The sequence below is a fragment of the Mesoplodon bidens genome, assembly GCF_964165515.1.
Source record: "Mesoplodon bidens genome assembly, chromosome: 4".
Classification (NCBI taxonomy): Eukaryota; Metazoa; Chordata; class Mammalia; order Artiodactyla; family Ziphiidae; genus Mesoplodon; species Mesoplodon bidens.
This window is the reverse complement of record NC_138160.1, coordinates 68526858-68549425: the sequence shown is the minus strand read 5'-3', so window position 1 is coordinate 68549425 and position 22568 is coordinate 68526858. Positions and strand designations below refer to the sequence as shown.

Below are 22568 nucleotides of genomic sequence, written 5' to 3'. Positions count from 1 at the left end.
GTAGGCAGCACATTTTTGGCGCTGAGAAATGAGTTGGTTCCTGAAACAGATTCTTCCATGGTGGCCTTGAGTGTGGCAGATGTTTTGTTGCCTCCAGCTCTGCCAGGAAACCTCCTATAAGTATGATGAGGTGAGATTCTAGAACTGTGGGTAATCTAGCCACCCAGTTCTTTTACTTTGATGGAAATTGACATGCCTAAGAATTTTAAAAGGACTGTTCTCTACCTTACCAGCCATAATGTATGTCTATCAGATATAGAGCTCAGTGATCTCTCAGGCCGAATGTATGGAGAGTCAATGTTTAGAAAATAGTAAATGTCACCATTTTAGAATGAAATATACTGAGGGTATCTGTTGAATTATCCCATTCAGGGGATCAAAATTTCCATGGGCTTTGCAATTATGAGGATAATACTATCTTTTATGCCTCTCCAAGGCAGAGCTGCTCTTCTGTAGAACATTTATGAAAATCCTACCCATTTATTTACTCTGATGATAACCCCAAAAGCAGCAGTATCATTTTTATCCAGCAATCTAATGAAGAAACATTCAACAGAACAATATAAATATCGATTAGTCCATATTATAATAATGTAAACAGCTTTTTTTACAGTCCTTAAAGTGTATATTTTTCCCATAAATTACCTCATTTAATCCTTAGAGTAGCTTTAAAGTATAATAGAATTCATCATTTTTAATTATGCCTATGATATAAAATTTCAAAGATATTGAAATACAAAAGCAGGAACTATTCTTATTTTATTACCTGAGTCTACATATAACTATAGGTAAGAGTTGATTTATGGTTATTTTTAAGAAATTATTCTAGAGTTAAGAGAAATTATTTTTCTTTATATACAAGATGTAACTGTGTATCACTACCTTTTATTTAATTGTGACATGGCTTATATACTTTCAACGATTCATCATTTTTAGTATGTTACTGCCTATGTTTTTTTTTTTTAAAAAAAGCATGGTCATTGAAGAGAAAAATAATTCAGCCTGGTGAGTTGAAAGTTTTAATTTATTCCCTTAAAAACCTCTCTTGATAAAAATATATCTTAAAATGATATATTGGTGTTTAGCCCTTCTACTTTCAACTTGTATATGAAGTGAAATAAGTGGTTACCTGCGAGTTTCACGTGTATTGTATCTTCAAAAATACTATGAATTAAGTTGCTGATTAGAAGTGCAAGTTGGTGCAACCACTTAAAAACCAATTTGGCATTATCCACTAAAGTATATAAATGACTCAGCCATTTCACTCCTAGGTATACCCAGAGGAAATTTAATATACTTATGTACAAGCACACTCATGGATGCTTTTATTTATAGCAACAACACAAATGCCATTAACAATAGAAAGGGAAAATGCATTGTCTTGCATTTTATAGTGAAATATTATAAAGCAATGACAATGAACTCACTGTAACCACCTGCAAAAACATTGTGAATGAAGCTACAAACAAAAGAGCATGTATTGAATGATTTCTTTTTTTTTTACTATAAAATTCAAATATAGGCAAGAATAAAAGATACTATTTAGGAATGAGTATTGAAGTAACAAAACTCTAAACCATGAAAAGAGTGAGGCTGTGATTGCCATAATAAGCAGGAGGTTAGTTACCTTTGTGAGGGTGGAGGGGAAGTTGTGAATAGAAGGGGCATGGAAAGGCTCTCAAGTGCTGGCATTGTTCTTGTGCTTGACCTTGGTGACTGTTAAACAGGTTGTCTCTTAACAATAATTCATTTAACTCTATTGGTTTGTGTACTTTTCTATGTGTATGCTATCTTGCAAATAATGATTTTAAAAAATGTGGATTATCCTCTTTGAAAAATAAGAATTTCAGCTGACATGTATAAAATAGATCCATGTCCTCTGTAAAGAAAGAAACAAAAATAAATGTATTATTTTCATCAGAATGTAAAGTTAAAAGTCAAGTATAAAAGAATGTAAGAGCCAAAGACATCCAGTTCTCAACAGACAAGCAGTTATGGCTTTTAGGGATAAAGTTAGAACAGATGCCCATTAAGCCCAAACTACTTAAGAGTTTGAGAAAAAATACTAAAAGGAATAAAGGAATTAGGGGGGAAAAGTGTTCCAAATGAAGATTTTAGGACTGGAGTCTTTGACCTAGAGCAGTAATAGTAATATTACTAGAACATTTTAAACATTTTGAGATCAAGGGCTCTGTATTCTGGCTTCTTTGTCCTCCTCAGCACATAGAGTGGTACCTTGAAGGCAAGTATGAAGTAAAGGTGAAGGAGAATTCATATTTTCTAGTGGTGGTAAAGTTAACTGCTGAAAAGCATAGATTCCTGAGACAAATTATCTGGGTTTTAATCTCAGTTTCACCACCTGTGTGACTCTGACATATTATTTATATTTTCCATGTCTCAATTCACTCATCTTGAAAACAGTTATGATAATAGTAGCTCAGAGGGTGTGATGATATATCCAAAATGTTTACAACAAGGTTTGGCTCATAATACAAGTGGGTGAATGTGCTAATTGTTGTCAATCAATTGTCATCCTGATGAGCTGCTTGTCCATACTTAATATGTTATAGAGTTATTTTTAAGAAATCAGTTCTGAACTAAGTGAAATTATTTTTCTGTATATATGCAATGTAACTGTGTATCATTGCCTGTTATTTAAATGTGGCATTGCTTGTATGCTTTTAGTGGCTCATCATTTTTAGTATAAGTTACTGTCTATGTGGGGTTTTTTTGAAAAAAAATACTGTCATTGAAAAGAAAAATAATTCAACCTGGTGAGTGGTAAGTTTTAATTTATTCCCTTAAAAGCCTCTCTTGATAAAAAAAATACATCTCAAAGGTATTGTCCTTCTACTTACAACTTGCATATGAAGTGAAATAAGTGATTACTGTAAGTTTCATGCATACTATGTATTCCAAACCATTATGAATTACTTTGCTGATAAGAGTGCAAATTTCCCCCCAGTTCTGTTATTCCTCTTAGTAATTTTTCTCAAAATCTTAAGTGATTTTGGCTTAATGGGCATCTCTTATAATTTTATTCCTAAAATCCATAACTGCTTGTCTATTTAGAAATGGATTACTTTGGCTCTTACATAGCTGAAGTATTGATATGTATACAAGTATAACTATATAAATAGTACATTGAAGCTTACATACAGGTAAACTCTAAAGATTATGAACTGCTTTGCAAGCAACGAAGTTTAGTTTGAGCAAAAGCCTGAGGAGGACTCATTTGTCAATAAAGATTTTCTACTGTAGGTAGTTTTCCTTGGGGTCTGCTGAATATACAAAATGGAAAGCATGACCATATGCTGAAATTAAAGTGCTTATATAAAAGGAAAGAAAGGAAATATGGGGAAATCATATTCTAGTTGACTATTCAAGTAGGATTCCCAAATAAAATACAGGATGGCCAGGTAAATTTGAATTGCAGATAAAATTTTTTCTTTTATAAAGTATGAGCCAAATATTGCATGGGCATCTTGTATTTCTATTTGCTGAATCTGGCAACCCTAAATATTAGGAAGTCTGTATGCATTTCAAACCAAGCCAAATGTTTAAATATACATGCTGTAGTCATCATGTTGTATGTATGGTCTGAGTGACGCAGACTCAACATAAATTGCCCTTCCAACTCTTTGAATTATTTTTCCAAATGTTACCAGTAATGAAATTCTAGAGTGAATGATCTTTCTAAACCACAGATCTATTCAATCCCATGCCCCCTTTCCACACTTCTTGAATTCTCTATTAACTTCTCAGTGTCCAAGGACTAAAGTTCAAACTCCTTAATTTCATTTGTAAAGCCATAAAAATCTGGTCCCAGACTACCTAGTAACCACCATCCCTAGTAGTTCCACATAGTCCCTGTGCATATCCAGACTTTTAAAAGGGCTCAGTTCTCTCTGAAAACATTGTGTCCTTTTATGTTCCAATTATAGAAGGTGAGACCTCTTAGAACAGTTGCAACTATCCCTGTTCACTGATGTATCCAATCATATATTCAGTATTTTAGAGCCTGATTCATGGAAGGTGCTCATCAAAGTTTTAATGAATGAATGAGTGAGTGAATGGGTGTGTGAAAGCAACCATGTGAATCATAGATATGCTTCCCATGTGAATCCCATCTCATTTTAACCAGTTATGGATTTCTGATAACTCACTATAGAAAAATCCAAAATTGTTGATCTTTAGTATTGACCATTAAAACTAGAGAGAACTGCAAGCAAACTAATTTAACATGCATTTGACAGTATAGAGTGATTGATTTTGGATAAAGCATTATGAATATACAAAAATATATAAATTATAACATACATAATAAAAGGAAATATATGAGTTTTATACTTGGAGCACAGAACTATGGGACAATGAGGAATCACTCTCGGATATGTAGAATAATGAGATGCATATTAATTTAGAAAAATAACTTTACAGAGTAATTAGTTATAACTTGACATAACTCAGAAGCAATTTCTACAGTCAGATAGACACCTCTAAAATTCAACATTCTCTAGCCTGCTAGACTAATTTAGTTATTGCTGTTTGAAGTCTCTGAGAAACTGTGCATTCATTCATTAGAGCACTTGTCACTTTGTACTGTAACTGATTATTTCCTCGTCTGTCTGCTGTACTATAAGAGCCTTGAGAAAAGTAAGGGTCTATGATATATTAATCTTTGCATTCTTAGAACCTAGCAGAGAACTAAGGATGGGAGGATGGATGGATGGATAGATGGACTTCATACACAGAGGTTCTATGCAGTGTTTGTCAACCCTGGCTACCTGGACTCCTGTAAAACAATATTTATGCCTTCATTCCACCCAAGTGCATTTAAATTAGAATCTCTGGTGTGGAGGCTTTGCATTGGTATATTTTAAAGGTCCTAACTTTTAAAAGGAGCATTGTTCTAAATCCATTCTCCTTAATAGAACCCCTTTAGAAGTAGGCAGGTACATCTGCCCAAATCAAGGAACTCACTGTCACAGTACAGGTGATGATTCCCCAGGTCTCTTATATTCTCAGTTTTCTTACCAATCAATGAATATTTATTGCAGGTCAAGTTACTATGCTGCATACCCCTAAGGTAATGTTCTTTGCAATTGTTTGCTTTTTGGTAAAAATTTTACCAGAGGCATTGGTTCATTTTGGCTTCTACTGTGTTTTTTCATGTAGCTTTTATTTATGAATTTCTTCAAGGCCTCAAATATTTGAGTTATATCACCTTCTTGACTCTCCCTCCCCGAACCCTTCTTCTATCTTCCCTGGTTTTGGCTTTATAAATATCTTTGAATAGCTGTCTTATCTTGCTGGCCAAATATCTAATTAAGACAACTAAAGCCTTACTGAAATAATTTTAAATGGAGACATCCTAGAGAACTGGGCTCTACCTGGGTACCAATAACAAAGTTTCTTGCATTAAAATTGAGATCTCAAAATAAATGTGAGGATGCCAGGATACAGATGAGCATAGAGTATTATCTTTGTTAGTAAGCGGTGATGGTTAAATACCTCTTGGATATTTTTTTGCACTATTGTTCTTGGTAAATAAAGGTTATCAGTAAATTATTATAAAAAGTTTCCCTGTGGTATGTTCTCATCGAAGAATGCTCATTTTAATTTTCTACTTTAAAATAAATTAGTAGCAATATAGCAAAAAGCCAGATCAAAACAGAGTTCAAGCACACAAGATTAAAAATATACGACTTGCCCCCAAAATGATTGGGAAATCCTGTAGATAGTTCTGATTATGACATAATTAAATTCAATACCTGAGTGGGAGGACAGAATTGCTAGAAATTCATCGTAATTTATTCAGCCTTAAAAGAGAAATTGAAAAACCATTGACTTTAGGTAAGAAAAAATATAAAAGGTTAAATTTTAAAAGGCAATCACTCACAGGAAGTCTGGAGAATATTTAATAGCTAATGGGGAGCCCAGGGAAGATGGGTTACAAAGGGTCAAAAATAGCAGACTCTTGAAAATAAGCCCTTGCAGGCTATTTAACAGTCAATAACAATATTTCAGGAGGAAAGACAGTCCAAGGGAAGGGAATAAGGAAGCCAAGGAATTATATCTTTGCAAATTAAAAAAAAGGGCTTAGTAATGGTGTCCTTTTAATATATCAAAACAGGGGTGCTCAGCCTGAGAATCAGTTGTTCCTTTCTTGATGTTCATGGGACCTGGATATACTTGGGAATCAAAAGGAGGTAGTTTCACAAGTGAATTAAGTTGTCTTTTTGCCTCCACTCAAGAGGAGTTTACATGGATTTCTGTCCTAAAAAGGATTGGATGTCCTAGTCTAAATGGTGGTCAATATTCAAAATATTCTAGGCCAAGTTGGCAAAGTAAATGTAGTTGAACTACTGGGGCCAATTGGCATCCATCTCAGGAGTTCTAGAGAGACTCAAGGGTAAATTGGGACACTGATGGCCCAAGAGTGCAATGTGCAATCATTCCTGTTCTGCAGATTACAAATGGGAGCCAGTTTGAAAAGTAATTAATTAATTAGTTATTTAGTTAATCAATTAATTTTGAAAGTTTCCACAGGATGCTCTAGCAATTAGACTCCGCAAATCTCCATTTCCTCTCTGACCAGCTAGTGGAGTCTATAATGAAGAATGGGATGTCTGAATATTTAAATATAATGATCTGAAAAGAAGCAACATCATTTCTGTGTCAAGAAATCATGCCCAGAGAAGCCACTGTTTTTTGAAGGCACTGATAAAGGAACTAGCAAATATAATTTTGATTTTCAAAAACTCTTTGACAGCCTACCACTCCAAAGTCCGTTTCATGGGCTTTGGGGCTGTAATTTGCACAGTGATGGGTCTGACAAAGATCCAGAAAAAAAGACTAGGAGTAACTGAGCACTTCTCATGATGCACATGTGTATAAGTTCAGGAGTACTCAGAATGATCTTAATGAATATATGTGTTTTTCAATTACTAGAGGAGGCTTCTCACAGTGACATCTCCAGAGGGTGCATGGGTTGACATTATTTCTGTTAGTAAAAAGGCAAGCGTAAGAGGGAAGACTACAGCACACCTTCCCAAATCTGTTTAAGGTGGGCTAAGGGCAAAATAATGGTAAAGATAAAGAGACTAAATTATGCATATAATATGAATGAATCTATGTAAGTATTTACAACAGAAAAAGTGTCTGGACATCCTTTTAGAGTACCTTTTGTTTCAAAGATATGCATGCTGTTGTGACCAACTATTTACTCTCTCATCTCTTTCTCTCCTTCCTTCCCTCCTTTGCTTTGCCTTGCTTTGTTTTGCTTCGCTTTGCTTTGCTTTGCTTCACTTTGCTTTTTAATTCCTTCACATACACACACACACACACACACACACACATATATACACATCACGAGTTTGTATCTGGAAATCATGCTCAGCTCCTACCACTGTGCTTCAGTCAGCTAGAGGGTGGACAGCAAAGATTTATGTTTTCAGAGGAAGGAATCAGGACTCAGCTGGGTGTCTTAATTATAAAATCTAGCTTTGAATGATGTTATTTTTTAAAAACAATTCTCAGGAAGCAGTCATAGAACTAAAATCCTCAAAAAATGATAGCTGTTATTATTATAAATGAACTATAAAAATGACTAAATATGGAAATTCCTATTTTGTATGGAACTGCTATGTCAAATTTTTCTTAGTTATAAAATAATTTATTATATCCCAGTATATTTGGAATAAATGAGGACTTTTTTCTGGAAATAATAATGTCATGATCTGTGACAGAGAAATATGTATGTGATTTATTACAAAGAAGTTTAACTTCCATTTCATTATATTCTGTGAGTATTTATATCTAGTCTTTAATTAAACATGATTTATTCCAATTGAGGTCTGTTTCCATTTAGATTGCTTGCAGTGTTAATCACAGTGCAAATAGCCTTCACCGCTGAAAGAACTCTTGCATTATACTGATATATAAAGGCTTCTGTGTAATTTGCATCTGTTATCTGAGCCTACATGTTACTAGATGTGTACATAGGCAGAAATGTTTTACTTATTTGCTACTATATTAAAGTATGTAACTCATTTAATATAATGTTTTTATTTTTATGAATTTAGATCAAGGTAGTTTTTTGGTTTAAAAAAATGCACAAACAGTAAAGGATCATTTTTTTTTTAATCACAAACTAAGTATGGCTAGAAAGCATTTTCATTTCAGCAAATGCAATTCCAGTTCATTCCACCTCATGTTAACCTCTGGGTAAATGTGTAACTGTATTTTGAGAAACAAATGTTCTTAATTTTAACTTCCATTGTTGATGATTGTAGACCTGGTCTGATGAACAAATAGACAGAAGTTCAAAGATCGATTAGTCTCAATTAAATTCACATTCTCATGTGTTAAGTACTACTTATCGTGTAAAAACTTAGAAGAACTGAGGAAGCAAAGAACAACGGTAACTGCATATCCTTAATAGTACATATAATGACTCTTGATTGTTCTCACATCATCAACTATGAAAACTTCCTTCTATTAACATTTCAAAGTAGCAAGAGCTGGGTTTGATTTTACTCATGACATAGGTCAATATAAAAAAGAAATGTTCAGGTAAGGTAATTCTCTTACCTGAGAATTAAAACATATGTTGTACCTCTTAGCATCAAATCCTGGGTGGGTCTCTGTCCAGCCTCCTTTCATTTATTTAAGTCCATCCCACATATGGCTTTTCTAAATCTTTCTAGGGTACAAGGGTATAGAGGATACCCTCCCAGCTGGCTCCAAGGCTTCAGTGCCAAAAAAGAATGGCCAGTTCCCTCAGCTGGCACTAAGAGTTCATGGTAATCTGGTCCCTATCTACATCCTCAGACTTGGTTCCCAGCACCCCCTTCCCACTCTGTCCTCCAGACAAACTGTGCTATTTGTTTACTTGAACACACCATCATACCATGAACACTTCTCTTCAAAGTTGTGATTTATTCTGAATCCCTGCTTGGAAATACAATACCCTCTTCATCCTGTTTTTATTAATCCTAATTAAAACTTTCCTTCAAATCCAAGATCAAATTCTATTTCCCTTATGTGCTCTTTTTCAGACATTAATTAATTCTCAGTTTCCTCCCTGTAAGTATATAAAAGAGTAGCTTTTTATGTCTAACTTTACAAAATAAGGCAATGCATTCTTCAAGACATGAAGATTTAACTTCTTGTCAGGCTCTGACATATCTCACCTAAAACAAATTGTAGTAGATATGATACAGGGAAAGACATATTAAGCATGTTCCAAAGTAACCAGTCATTGCCATTTCCTGACATTCATCTGGTAAGAAAATAAATAGCACAGTGACTTTTGTGCTATTTTCAAAGTTTAATGAAAATATTTTGCATGTTAGTCCAATATAAATAAAAAGTGAATTTTTGTTAAGACAAAAAGAGCTAAATATTTCATCAGATGAGAAAATGAATAAGTGACATACTCTTCCTTCCGTCCTTTCCCTCCTTCCTTCCTTCCTTCCTCCCTTCTTACTTAAGAGTTTTAGTGTCAAATATTTGTGAGTCTATTATATTTTATAGTACACAGCTGCTTTTTAGAGATGATCAGATTCTGATTTTATCCTATTATTTGATATTATAAAATGATCAAATTATTCAGATTCTGTTTGAACACAGTCATGAATTGTCTCTACTCTCAAACTGTACCACTTGACCAGAAACCAAAAGGGATGGTTTTTTCAGAGAAATTGGTCACCTGCCTAAAGAAGTTTAGACCAAACTTTGCCATAAACTTAGAATGAAAGGATGACCAAATCTGCTTCCAGGAGGAGATGCTGTTTATAAGAAAGAAGTTAAAGGAAAGGGCAAAATAGAGGTTTTCTAGTATTTTGTCCTTGTTTGATATTGAGGGGGTAGTTTAATGATCATATTGTTTAAAGCACTATGAAAACCCAGGACTTTAGAATAACTTTTGATACGTTGTAGTGTATCCGAAGGCACATTACACATCTGAAATAATTTTTTTCAGATTGTTTGCACCACTATTTTGTTATAAATGTTATCAAGAAACATTTTTTGGACACTAGTGGTTTTCCAGATAGAGTGTGGCATTTGTGGAGGTACAAAGAACAGTGTAGGACAGGTGCTGCATTTGTAAACTTCACAGATTGACTAGGTGAAAGGGTGAAAGGCACATAAACAGACAGTCCCTAAGTAACACCATTTAGATATGTAAGAAGGAGTTGTGGGAATAAGAGCAGAGCAGGATTTCAATTGAGATAGATGATAGGAAGGGAAAGTGATGGGGAGAGTGCATGTCCTCCAATTACTTTAACAGCTCCCACAGAACCTAGCTTGGTGCTGAGCTAAGACGAAATGATGTGTAAATATCAGTGATTGATATTTGACTGAATTAGTCTTTAATTCTTTTTCATTCAAAATCCCATTTGTTGTCCTTGTTGTCCAAAATTAGCATGGAAATTAGTATAATTTGCTAAACGTTTTATATTTTGTATGATTTTGCATCAGGTATAATAATGATATATAAAAGGTAAGTCCCTTTAGCCCTCCTAACTTTAGAAACCCTTGAACGAGATTAGGAAGTGATCATCATTTATATTTATTATACTTTGCATATAACAAGATTTAGCTATTAACTCCAATTTACTTCTCATCACATTCATCAAAGGCGAACTATTTAGAAACTAAAACATCTCTGTCAGTTAGAATTTTAATGAATTAAGATGAAATGAGACAGTGTTAATTGGCAGTGGTTGCTGCTGAGGAGGTTTCTAGATCTTGTGATACCAATTCATTTCTCTATCAGGGTTAATTTGTTTGATTTAATTCTAAGGATACGCTGAATATTTCCTCAAACTATTCATATTTATTTTCAGGATAGGAGAGTGGTTTAGTTCTGCTGGATTTGGATTCTCAATTCCATTTGAACTGGATTTAATTTGATTGCTAATAAATTGTCGATTGTAGGCACCATTTATATTATTGACTAGAGACATACACACACACAGCATTATTTAGACTTTGTTTTATTTGAAACGCCTAAAACCTTCTAATAACTGATCGTTTTTTCACCAATAATTCTCTTCTCTCTATTTTCCTCAGATATTAATGAATGTGAAGCTGAGCCTTGCAAAAATGGTGGAATATGCACAGACCTTGTTGCTAACTATTCCTGTGAGTGCCCAGGAGAATTCATGGGAAGAAATTGTCAATACAGTAAGTATTCATATATATATATAAACCTTTATTTGCATAGCCTCCATTTATTATGGAATCTGGGCCAAAATCAATAATAATTTGTTTCCAGATTTCATAATGTATTGAAGTGGCACATTTCGTATTTGTTATCGTTAATGTTATTAATGTGCATCTATCCTCCAGGATGTGTCTCACTTGGAGCATGGTAGTAGGCATAGGACTGGTTGCCTTGTGGTCTCAAAGGAGGTCAACAGTTCCTCAGAGACCCAAGTGCATCTCTCCCATGAATCACATTTTGGCTTTTGAGTTGTGCATATGACCTAATTTTCTCCCAGAGTGGTTACTCTGTTTTAAACAGTAAATTCAGCACATTCTAATCAGATAACCTTTGTCACAAATAAAAGGTAGAGATTAATGTGGGTTCATGTTGAACTGGCCAACACATCAGTAAGAGTTTTACATGCTATTTATTTGTCTTCTTGAAAGCCTAAGACAATAGGGTCTTGAGATGGTGGATCAAATTATAGGATAATAATTTGCCTGAAGTGTTTACAAACAAGCACAAAGCACCCCACCTTCTCCAAAACAAATAAAAAACCTAGGGAGAGGTAGTAACAGGATTATAGTCAGTGAGAGGAGACTGGAATTGGGCACAAATTCATGCTAACAAGAACAGTAATCATGTAGCTTAATAATTGTTGGGCACTTATAGAAACTTCATAGTGCTACTACTTTGATGTATATAATGCTATTAGAGCATCATAACATTATGCAAATTCAAAGGGCAAATGCAGATAACAATTCAGACATAGAAATGAGACACATAGGCTATGTGGTTTGCCGGGTTCTCACAGTTAGTGACAGAACCAGGACTGGAAGGAATCTAGAATCAGGTCTTGTGATCCCAATTCAGTGTATTTTCCTCTAAACCAAGAATGATATCTCTTTGGATAGAGCTGAACAAAATAAACTTGAAAGCACCCTCCACCTCCACTGTCTCTTACACACACACACACACACACACACACACACTCACTCACTCTCTCTCTCTTTAGCCAGAGTAACAATTTTATTTCTCACTTTCCCTCTCTTTCTTCCTCCTTGACAATGGTAATTTATAAAATAAAACAAGGAAAGTTATTGAAGAATTTATTTGGGTTATGTATATAAACAAAATGATGATCTGGAGATTCTCATTACCCTAGTCCTGAAAAACTTCATTAAAAGAATGAAATTGAAGGGTTTCCCTGGTGGCACAGTTGTTGAGAGTCCACCTGCCGATGCAGGGGACACGGGTTCGTGCCCCGGTCCGGGAAGATCCCACATGCCGCGGAGTGGCTGGGCCCGTGAGCCACGGCCGCTGAGCCTCTGCGTCCGGAGCCTGTGCTCCGCAACGGGAGAGGCCACAACAGTGAGAGGCCTACGTACTGCAAAAAAAAAAAAATAATAATAATAATAATAACAATGAAATTGTGAATATCAAAGAAATACCTTGGATGGGGGGAAATATTTCTAAGCTTAAAAATAATTGGAGAAGGACATGGAGCATGAGTTAATAAAGGAAGCTTCAGGCATGGATGAATGGAAGGAAAGGACAGTATGAGTAAGCAGGTTGATCATACAACTGGCTGACCAATAGCCACCCAGTCAACAAACCTAGCAACCTTCCTATAAAGCATTTAACTGACCGCCCACTAAGTTAACTTAAATTCAGTTTCAACTGGTCCTTGGCCCACCCAGGCCCAGCTCTTGCATCTTTTTTCTTTTGGTTCATGGGACCTGAATATGGCTGCCTAGTCAGCCTTTGCCCCTTGTACTGACCAAGGATCAACTAGACAGCCAGTTGGTTTCCTACCTATTGAAAATGGAAGGAGACCTTGATGTGAGCTAGAAATTGAAACCAATGACTAAAGCCTATTCATCCCTCCATCAGAGATTTTACTGAGGTCACCACATCCGAAAATACCCTTGAAAAGAAAGAAACCTGATAGGTTAGGAAGGATGTATTGAAATAGACTTTGAACTTAATGGCCATAAGTTTGTATCTAGTGGCTTTCCTATTGCGTTTAATGAAATTCTTTGTTTTTCTCTGACTTGGTTTTATATTTGTAAAATATTTATATGTAAATCCAGACTGCTCTCTGAACACGCATGTGATAGTGAGGTGCCTCCCTTAACCTATCATATGCTCTGACATTCTACTGTTCCCTCTGTTCATCTCTGTGCCCTGACAGATATTGGAACAGGTCACCTAAGGTACAATCTAAAATATGTTCCTCTTGGGGTATTTGTTTCTATTGCATTGATTTATAAGAGTATATAATAAATTCAGGATTCTGATTGTTCTTATTGTCTAGGTTTCTGAGGCTATGGTTTTGCTTTATTTTTTGTGGCTTTTTAGAATGTTTAGAAAATCCACAGTAAGAAAGTACATCTTGCCACAGTGATGATTTAGTGATATGCATTGAGAACGTAGAACATGCACTCACTACATGGCATATAGAAGCACCTGCAGGTTACAAGTAATGCTAGCTCCCAGCTGATTGAGTTTAGGATCTTAGGAGTTGACATTACATATATTATAACCAATTTGCGTACTTCCACTCTGAAGTAAGATTGATGAACTTTCTTCAGGCTTCGTATGCTCTCCCACAGGGGTCCACTAGGTCAACTTACACCTGCAATAATGGGAGAGAAGCCATTTGTTTCAGCAGATATTTCATGTGAGAGAGGGAAAGAAGAATGTTGGAGACTAACTGCTGGGGGGTTAGAGGACACCCATACCGAAGTGTTGTTTTCCTTGTGTTCACATTCAAGCTGTCAGCCTAATTTGGGGCTGCTGCACTTATATTTGCCTCACTTGTACCACTTCTTTCTTATTTGTACTGATGGGTTAATTAAGTTTTAGTATATTTTGCAATGGGGTTATGCAAATGGATTTGAAATAAAAGAGGTAGACAGGGATCTGTTTCTCATTTTAGGCCATTTCTACATGCGGACATCTTGATAGTTTATCTGAGATCACTTATTTATTTCTCACTCATTTCAAATAATCAACAGACATATGAATGCTATGATCTGACCAACTACTACTACTAATGAGCCTTGAAAATATAAAAATGGTAATCTTGGAGGTTGCTTTTTTCAGGGTGCAGACAGACTGATCTTGATATCTGTCTACTTTATCATCAAAAGATTTGTTTTTCTCAGATCTTAACCTTTTCTCTGCATTTTTCTCATATTTACTGTACCTTCAATTTTAATCAATTTATTATTACTACCTTTATCAGTGTAATTAAATGAAATATTTTTAATATTAATGATATTCTACATTTTAAAAACCTAAGTATATTTATTCATTTTCAGTTAAACCATTAAAGGTAAGATGTTTATGCTGAGATGCTACTTTAATATTATTTTTTTAATTATGTGACTTCTTTATTTATAATGTATGTCTTTAATTAATATAGCTATTAAGTACTTTTACTTTGTAAGGAATAAATTTATATGTAACCCTATCTATTATAACACAATGCCTATGTGGTAATAATTATTACACATATCAATCACCTATTAAACATTTTCAGTAACAATATAATTATTTCAGATGTTAACAACAAATGTTTTAATACTTGGCAAAGGATCTGCCTGTAATTTTCACACTAATTATTTCCTAATGAATATTTACAGGTGAGTTAAGGCAATAATACATCTGATTTATATAATTTCAGTTTAGATTTCCATATAGGGTTCATACAACTTATCATTGACTCTGAGAAATCTCAGTTATTTTTTAGTTTTATTCTTCATTTTTCATTACAGGGGATTTAAGTTTGATTATTTTTTATTTTAATTGAAGTTACTTTTGATTGATACATGAAAATCGTTTAGATGTTTCCATAGTATCTATTACAGTGTTACAGATACTCTTCTAATTTAAGTTCTAATTTATATTCCTTTGTCACTTTTAAATGATATAAGTTCAAGTGTTCAGATAGCCATTTTCTTAAACAGCTTGAAAGGACAATGATGATTAACTGGAATGAGAAACCTATATATCAACCATTTAGTAAAATACCTAGGTCAATACATTTTGTAAAAAAGCAAATAATTGCATAAATAAATAAGTAGACACAAGGATTTTGAGTTTTCTAAAAAGTTAAATCTAGCTTAGTCCCCTTTTTCTTTTTTATAATTTTGTGAAATTTTAAATTTTTAAACAACTGCCTATCTTTAGTAACTGACTGTGTGTATTGAGAACAAAATATGTAGAAGTCAGCTTTAATGCCTTGCATACTATGTTTTACAAGTACATAAATTTAGGAAATCCAGTGGCATTAACATAATTTTTAATAAACAAATATTGTTAATTCAACCAAAACCATTATAGGAGATAGGAGTTGCTTTAGTTTTTGAAAAATATGACATCATAACATACTTCTGAACCTCAAACACCTAAGTTCATTTCTTTATGTTTTCATGTTTACAATTACTGTAAGCTGTCACTGTTATTTGATCAAGTACTTTAGTGAATGATGAACAGGAACTAACAGTGGAAAAATAATTTCAGTATTTTCTTATCTAATATAGATGGTCAGAGATTATAGTTTTTTCCTATCTAACACTAAATTCCTAGTCTGCTATATCCAGCTATGACATAGATCCAAAAGCAAAATATAAGAGATTCTGATTAAAATAAAGAGTTTTAAAAATAAAAGGTGTTTATGAGAAAGTAAAGATTAGAATTAAGACACATAAATTTAATGAGACAATTGTGTTAAGTCCAGTATTAAAACATACTGAATGTATATAATTATGTGTTCAATAAATAAACTAGCCACAAATATTTATTGAGTTTTTCTTAACTATGTACAGAATTTTCAGAACATGTATTAAGGAATTAATTCATTCACCAAATTGGATCCAACACTAGCCACCCCTTAGAGCTGGGGCAACAATGGCAGTTAAATTCAGTTCCTATTCTCATGGAGTATAGAGATTAGTGGGAGAGAAAAACAGGAATTACATAATGTCTAATTACAAAACATGATAAGTACCATGAATGAAAAGAAGAGAGAGCCATGACAGGGGTGCCTGTTCTGTTTTGGGGAGTTTAAGGAAGTAACATTTGAACTGAGGCCAGAAGCACATATAGTAGGTACCAAACAGAGGGCAGGCTATGGAGATGAAAATTTTACAAGAAGGACAATATGCTCAAGGATAAACAGACCCTTTGTCCTTAAGAATCTTAATATTAAGTGGATGAGGTCTGATTGCTGTATGATAATCATATGATGAGGTTTTTAGAATGATCACTTACCTTTTAGGCTTTGACAATATGGGGTCAAGACTAGTTGATGGCAAGCATATTTATATATTAATAATCCATCTCATAAACTATCTTTTTATGTATCTACAAGGGATTTTTAAAACACCAAAATAGACTTTAACTTTTACAAGTGTAACAAGAAATCAAAACAACAAAGAAAAATAATCATTAATGCTAATTCTAGTTTTTTTCCAGATAAAAAATAACTGCGCTGTTTTAGAATTTTGAAATGGTGATTTGCAACAATTTTTGTCTTTGAATGCATTGCCTAATATCAATGTAAGATTACTTTCCTTGAATACATAGGATAGGAATTTATCCAGAACTCCAATAGGACAGGAGAAAGACAGCTTACCTCAGGCTGTCACCTTTTGTGAACATAAAAAAAAGAAAGAAAGAAATCGACTATGGGTTGATGAAAGTTTTATATTCAAGATTAATTGTATAATGTTAATCCAATATACACAATATTTAAAAACCTACCCATAAATATATAGAGATATAAGTGGAAATAACCATAACTATAAATACTTGAGTATAGATAATTATTTTAACTTAATTTCTCACATTCTTTTTAAAGACATGACAATAAGTACAAAAAACCCAGAATACTGTGCAAGAATATCAGTAGCCCTCAAGGAAAGAAGTGATTCCAACATTACTGCAGGAGGAAGTCTTTGCAACAATAAACACAAAAAATTGACTCAATGACAAAACCGGATTGGATTTTCTGTCTTACACGGAAGTTCCATCTTCAATCAGTTGCCTCTGGGTATATTTTTCCAAATGTTGCCCAACAGTTTTGTTCAGACATATCACACTTTGAAAGTTCACCTGCTCTACGTTAAAGTGATAATCTAAAAGGAAAGACAGAAAAAATATCTGCAGAATGCTCAAATAGACCCCCTAGGACATACTAAATACATCTAACAAATTGAATCAGATTCTTATTAACTGTATTTTGTATTTGATTACAAATAATTACTGAAACATTCAGTAAGACCTTCTTGTTTTTCAAATTATGTTAACATTCCCATTATGCACTAACCTGAATATGTCCAGGGATTAAAATTTAGTTTTGCATTTATTCTCCAGGCTAAAACTCATTTTAATATATCCTATCTCAGAAACCAAATAAGATAAAGTATGCAGAGATCAGGAGAATTTGGGAACAGTATAACTTGATTTCATCTTCATAACATTTAGAATGGTAGTGTATGATTGAGAAATGTTGTATTTTTCGCAGACTGTAAATATCAATCTTTTCAACCATCACCCCATCCTCACCCTTGACAAAAAATAAAGGTAGAACTCAAATAAAATATTACACTATAGAATACCAAAAATCTCTCTATAAGGAAACTGCTAGAAAATAAGTCATCCTAGGACTTGAAAGTTGAAACATGGTTAAAATGTAATTTGTGGGCTAGTCATTATTCTTTACATGTGTTGCCATGGCATTTTTGGGTACTTAGGTGAAATTTTGGGTCTGAATATCAAAGTGAGGCTGAAATCGTGGTTTCATAATGGGGAAATTACAAGCACAAATCACTGTGATTTCTGCTTTTATCAGAGTCACTGAACAGCAGAGATAAATAATGCTTTTCTCAAAAAGGAGAAAGAAAAGAACATAGATGGTTTCTGATCTTTTACCAAATGTGCACAGTTTTCCAGGATTTCCTGAAATCCCAAGGGTTTCAAATAGTAGCAGTAAAATTTTGCTGGCACCCAAGGAGCTGAGTTGAGCGCACACCAATCCCAGCATGCCCCTGGCTGCAGTTGTCAGCTACATAAGTAGACTTGGAAGTGATAGCTTCCAGCAGCATGTAACACAAAGAGCCTCGTACATGTTTTGAGTTTCATCTTCAAAGCATTCTTCTTCACGTGAAGGAGAAGGGCCCAATAGATTTCTTTCCTGCATAGGCCTATTGAATTATAGGTGCAACTGGCACATCCTGGTAAGCTAGGACAGCTAGTTATTAAAATGCGGGTGATAACTCAGGGAAGCATAGGTAACAAAGACTCAGATTCAAGAACCAGATGAGAATGGTGAAGTGGTAAGATTGAATGTTAGTGCCAACGGAGATATTAAAAAGAACAAAGAATATAAGATTACCAAAGTTAGAATTTAAGATAAAGAAGTTCTATCTGCAAAGGGACAAAAAATAAAAGTAATTAGAGAAATTGAGAATCAAGACTTAGAGAGGGCAAAGCAAATAGTGTTTCCAGAACAGGAGCTGGTCAAGGAAGTGGATACCTAAGAAAAGACTTTTTAATTTGGATCCTGAAATCATTATTAGTCCTTAAATAATTGTGGTGGGTGGTAAAGAGAATGCCAGATTGCAGCTCTCCCAGATCAATCAGGTGCTGAGGAAGAAATAATAGCCACAGACCGCTCCTCCCAGATTATAGTGCCCTGGACTTTGAGCATATCTTAAAACTCAAAGATCCATTAAGGTGGCCAAGGACCTAAAAATATAATTTTAGTGACCAGCTTTATCTGGTCACTAATACACATTCTTTTTAGAGCTCTAAAGGGAATGGACACATAAAGTATCCAACTTAAAAATAAATTGAGGGCTTCCCTGGTGGCGCAGCGGTTGAGAGTCCACCTGCCGATGCAGGGGACACGGGTTCGTGCTCCAGTCCGGGAAGATCCCACATGCCGCGGAGCGGCTGGGCCCGTGAGCCATGGCCGCTGAACCTGCGCGTCCAGAGCCTGTGCTCCGCAACGGGAGAGGCCACAACAGTGAGAGGCCCGCATACCGCAAAAAAATAAATAAATAAATTGAACTTGAGGAATATGGTTCTATAAAAAGAAGTAGAGTCAGAGCAAAGTCAGTAGATTCAATAATAAAATTCAAGGAAAACAGGAGCAGGGACAGAAAATAAACTATTCTGACAAGAAAAATGGACAGAACTCTAGTTATAATAAGGGAGCCTATAAATACTCAGCACTGCTATCCAACTACAAAACACTGAAGAATTGAAACCGCACCTCTTAGCTCCAAGAAATCCGAGGATATTTGTGGTGGTATGTTCAAAATAAAATTCACCTTATATTTTTTTGGTACACTCAGGCAGACGCACAACTTTTTGAGTATCCATAAAATGACTATTTCATTTATAAATGTTGTCTCATATCCACTCAGCAGTCATTTAATAATGCCTTTTCCTTTCCCATTAGAATTATTCCTGGATTCTACCACTGTTGATAGTTTTCAGTATAACAAAACATGAGCACTTTCCTACGGAGATTAATATAAAGGATGTTCTCAGTCCCACCCCCTTAAGTGCTTAATGCAGAGTTTTTGACCAAGGATCTTCGGGGGTGGATAGAATTCAGAGTGTCTGTGTTTTTTGATGAGAAAACAAAAATCATATGTTTATTTTTACTAATGGCTCCCTGAAACTTAGAATTTCTATCCATTACAAACGTAGGCAACAATGAATCATCGCATTAGCAATACCAATGACTTTGTCACTAATAGAAATCACAGATATTTTCATACCACATTATACTTGTACATAGCTGAAAATACCATTTACCATTTTCACTGTAAGAAATTATAGTAGTCCTGCCACCACCTCTGTTATTTAATGTGTTAATAGATGAGCACACGTATTATCGTATCACACATTTTTAAATATTTTGGTAATTACTTTGTACTTCTGTTTATTTCATTTTATGAACTAAAAAGCATTATGCTGAGAAGGGCCTCTAGGCTTTACAAAACTGATAGAAATATCCGTAGTGCAAAAAAGGTTCAGAATCCTGAGTTATTGGCTTATTGGTTTCAAAAGATATTTTTTCCTCCTGGATAAAATGGATGAAGCTTTTGGAAATAAAAGCTATTAATGATCCATTTTCATTGAATGTCCATTTCTAAGCTTGCTTCTGAGTTTTGTTCTCTAGCTCCATGTATAAAAAATATAAGCAAAATAGCAGAAAATGATACTGTGAAGCCACATTTTTGTCACTGTGTTTACAGGTGTTTTAATAGCAGGGTTGAGTTTTTACTGAACCCATGGCTGCTTCTCACCAACAGTGCAGGTTTAGAAAGTGTGTAACCCTATAGAGAATTGATGTATTCTGAGTTAGATATGGATACTAACCCATATTTAAAAGATGAGAGAAAAGAGATAAACTAAATAATATCCCTTCCATCCAAGGGCTACAGTCTGAAGTTGAGCACATTCTGCCTTTTACCAGGACCTTTTTAATTTTCTCAAAACCAATTATAATCTGTGTAAAATTCTATAATCAGTTTAGTTATTTGGGTTGCCAGTGACATATACACAGTTGCTTTAAAAGAATGCAACTTGTATATGAGTTAACCAAAAATTGCTAGTGGTCCAGAATCACAGCATCAAGTACAAAGTAAATGTGGATTGCTCATCACATGAGAAAAAAAAAAAAAGCACCAATCTATTAAGTTATATTTTTAGTTGATGTTCACATCAGTTTCAAAGCATCAGGGTATTGTCACTAAATGCATAATTAAGTCTATTTTCGAATTTAGTTCTTATTTCATAGTTTACAGGTACCTAGAGTTATTTTAAGCAGTGTATACTTCCAAGACTCATGTGATTCTATCACTTACTTGGACTTCTTTCTTTATGGAGGATAAGTTTGCACAGATCTGTGAGGGCTGGACTGGAATAAAAAGGTGGAAATGACTGGACATCTAACAACCTAGATCTTTTGCAACAGGACTATGAAAATAGTATGACGCTAGATGCTGAGACAACTATCAAAATATATAACACAAGGTCATTGACATTAAGACATTTGAAATATTGCTCTGATGTACTTTTTCTGGCGTTTTTTATTTGATTATAGGAAAAATATACCCACTCAATTTATATCATTAAGAGGGCTATTTTCAAGACTACATGTGAACCAAAACTATAAAGAAGGCTTATATACTACTTGGGTCTCTGTCTTGCTTTCTTGTTATGTCTTTATTCCTGTTTCTAGGTCACATAGATTCTCATAGAATTTTTGCTTTTCCCTGTTTTTAATTATCTTTCCTTCTTTGCATGAATAATGAATTTCAATTTATTGAATATTCCTCAATTACAACAGTATTTTTACCTGGGGTAGCTTCTTTTAATGAATAATAAATAGTGCTATGGATTGCACATGAAAAGGTTACTTATAATACAAAAATGCAATAAGTTTACAATTGTATCTGAGAAGGGAAAACAATTCATTTAGTGTCTCTTAACTCTTCTTCCTAGCTTTTTATACACATTTAACCTTTTGAGCAGTCAGGTGGATTTTATCATAGGAGCCTAAATGAGTTCATTCATTATGCAGAACACTACGAAAGTCCTCACAGAAGTATTAACTGTGTCCTGGTGTTTTGTCTAGTCATAAAAAGTAAAACAATTTTTTTTATATTCTGGGGATAATGGCACTGTTGCCTGAAAATATTACACAGTAATATATAAAATTCTGTGCAATGAAATGGATAAGCCAATATAAAAGAAAAAATTTTTTTTCATTTTCCCAGTCTGATAATAAGCCCTCAGATTTTGGTTTCTAGTATGACCTGGAAGAGAGAATTTTGTAGTTCTGGTTTAACCGTATCAATTGTAGAATTACCTAATTGCCTAATACCAGTAATATGGGAATAAAGAATTGTCCAAAAAAATTAAAACATGCACCCCTAAAAGAAAAAATAAACATTCATCATATACACTTCCTCATTTCCACAATTCTAAAATGTATGCCTTTATACTAACATCTCTGAATTTGGGATGCATCTTAAAATCATTGATATGTTAATGGTACTTAAGAAAATGGTACACAATAATGGGATCTTTGTCTCACTAACGTCTATTAAATTAATAATAAAACAGAAATTCAAGTAGCATGACCATTCCAAAAAATGTACTACCAGCAAGCATTTATATCTAAGCTAAGCTCTGCAAGTAATGATTTTTAAATCAATAAAATAAAAATATGGATTAATACTAAAGAAAATGATGCATAAATTCATGCTGTCCATTTGTATTTCCCATTGTATGAATACTTTACCATTATTTACGTCAG

General features: G+C 34.2%; 1 protein-coding gene across 3 annotated transcripts in view; it reads left to right on the top strand.

Annotated features, from left to right (window-relative positions):
• Positions 1-22568, top strand: part of EDIL3 (EGF like repeats and discoidin domains 3) — a 428938-nt gene that overhangs the window by 229085 nt on the left and 177285 nt on the right. For all 3 annotated transcript variants that reach the window (XM_081232430.1, XM_081232432.1, XM_081232431.1), the window contains one exon: positions 11083-11196. In XM_081232430.1, the coding sequence (XP_081088556.1) occupies positions 11083-11196 (114 nt within the window). The remainder of the gene's footprint in view (positions 1-11082; positions 11197-22568) is intronic.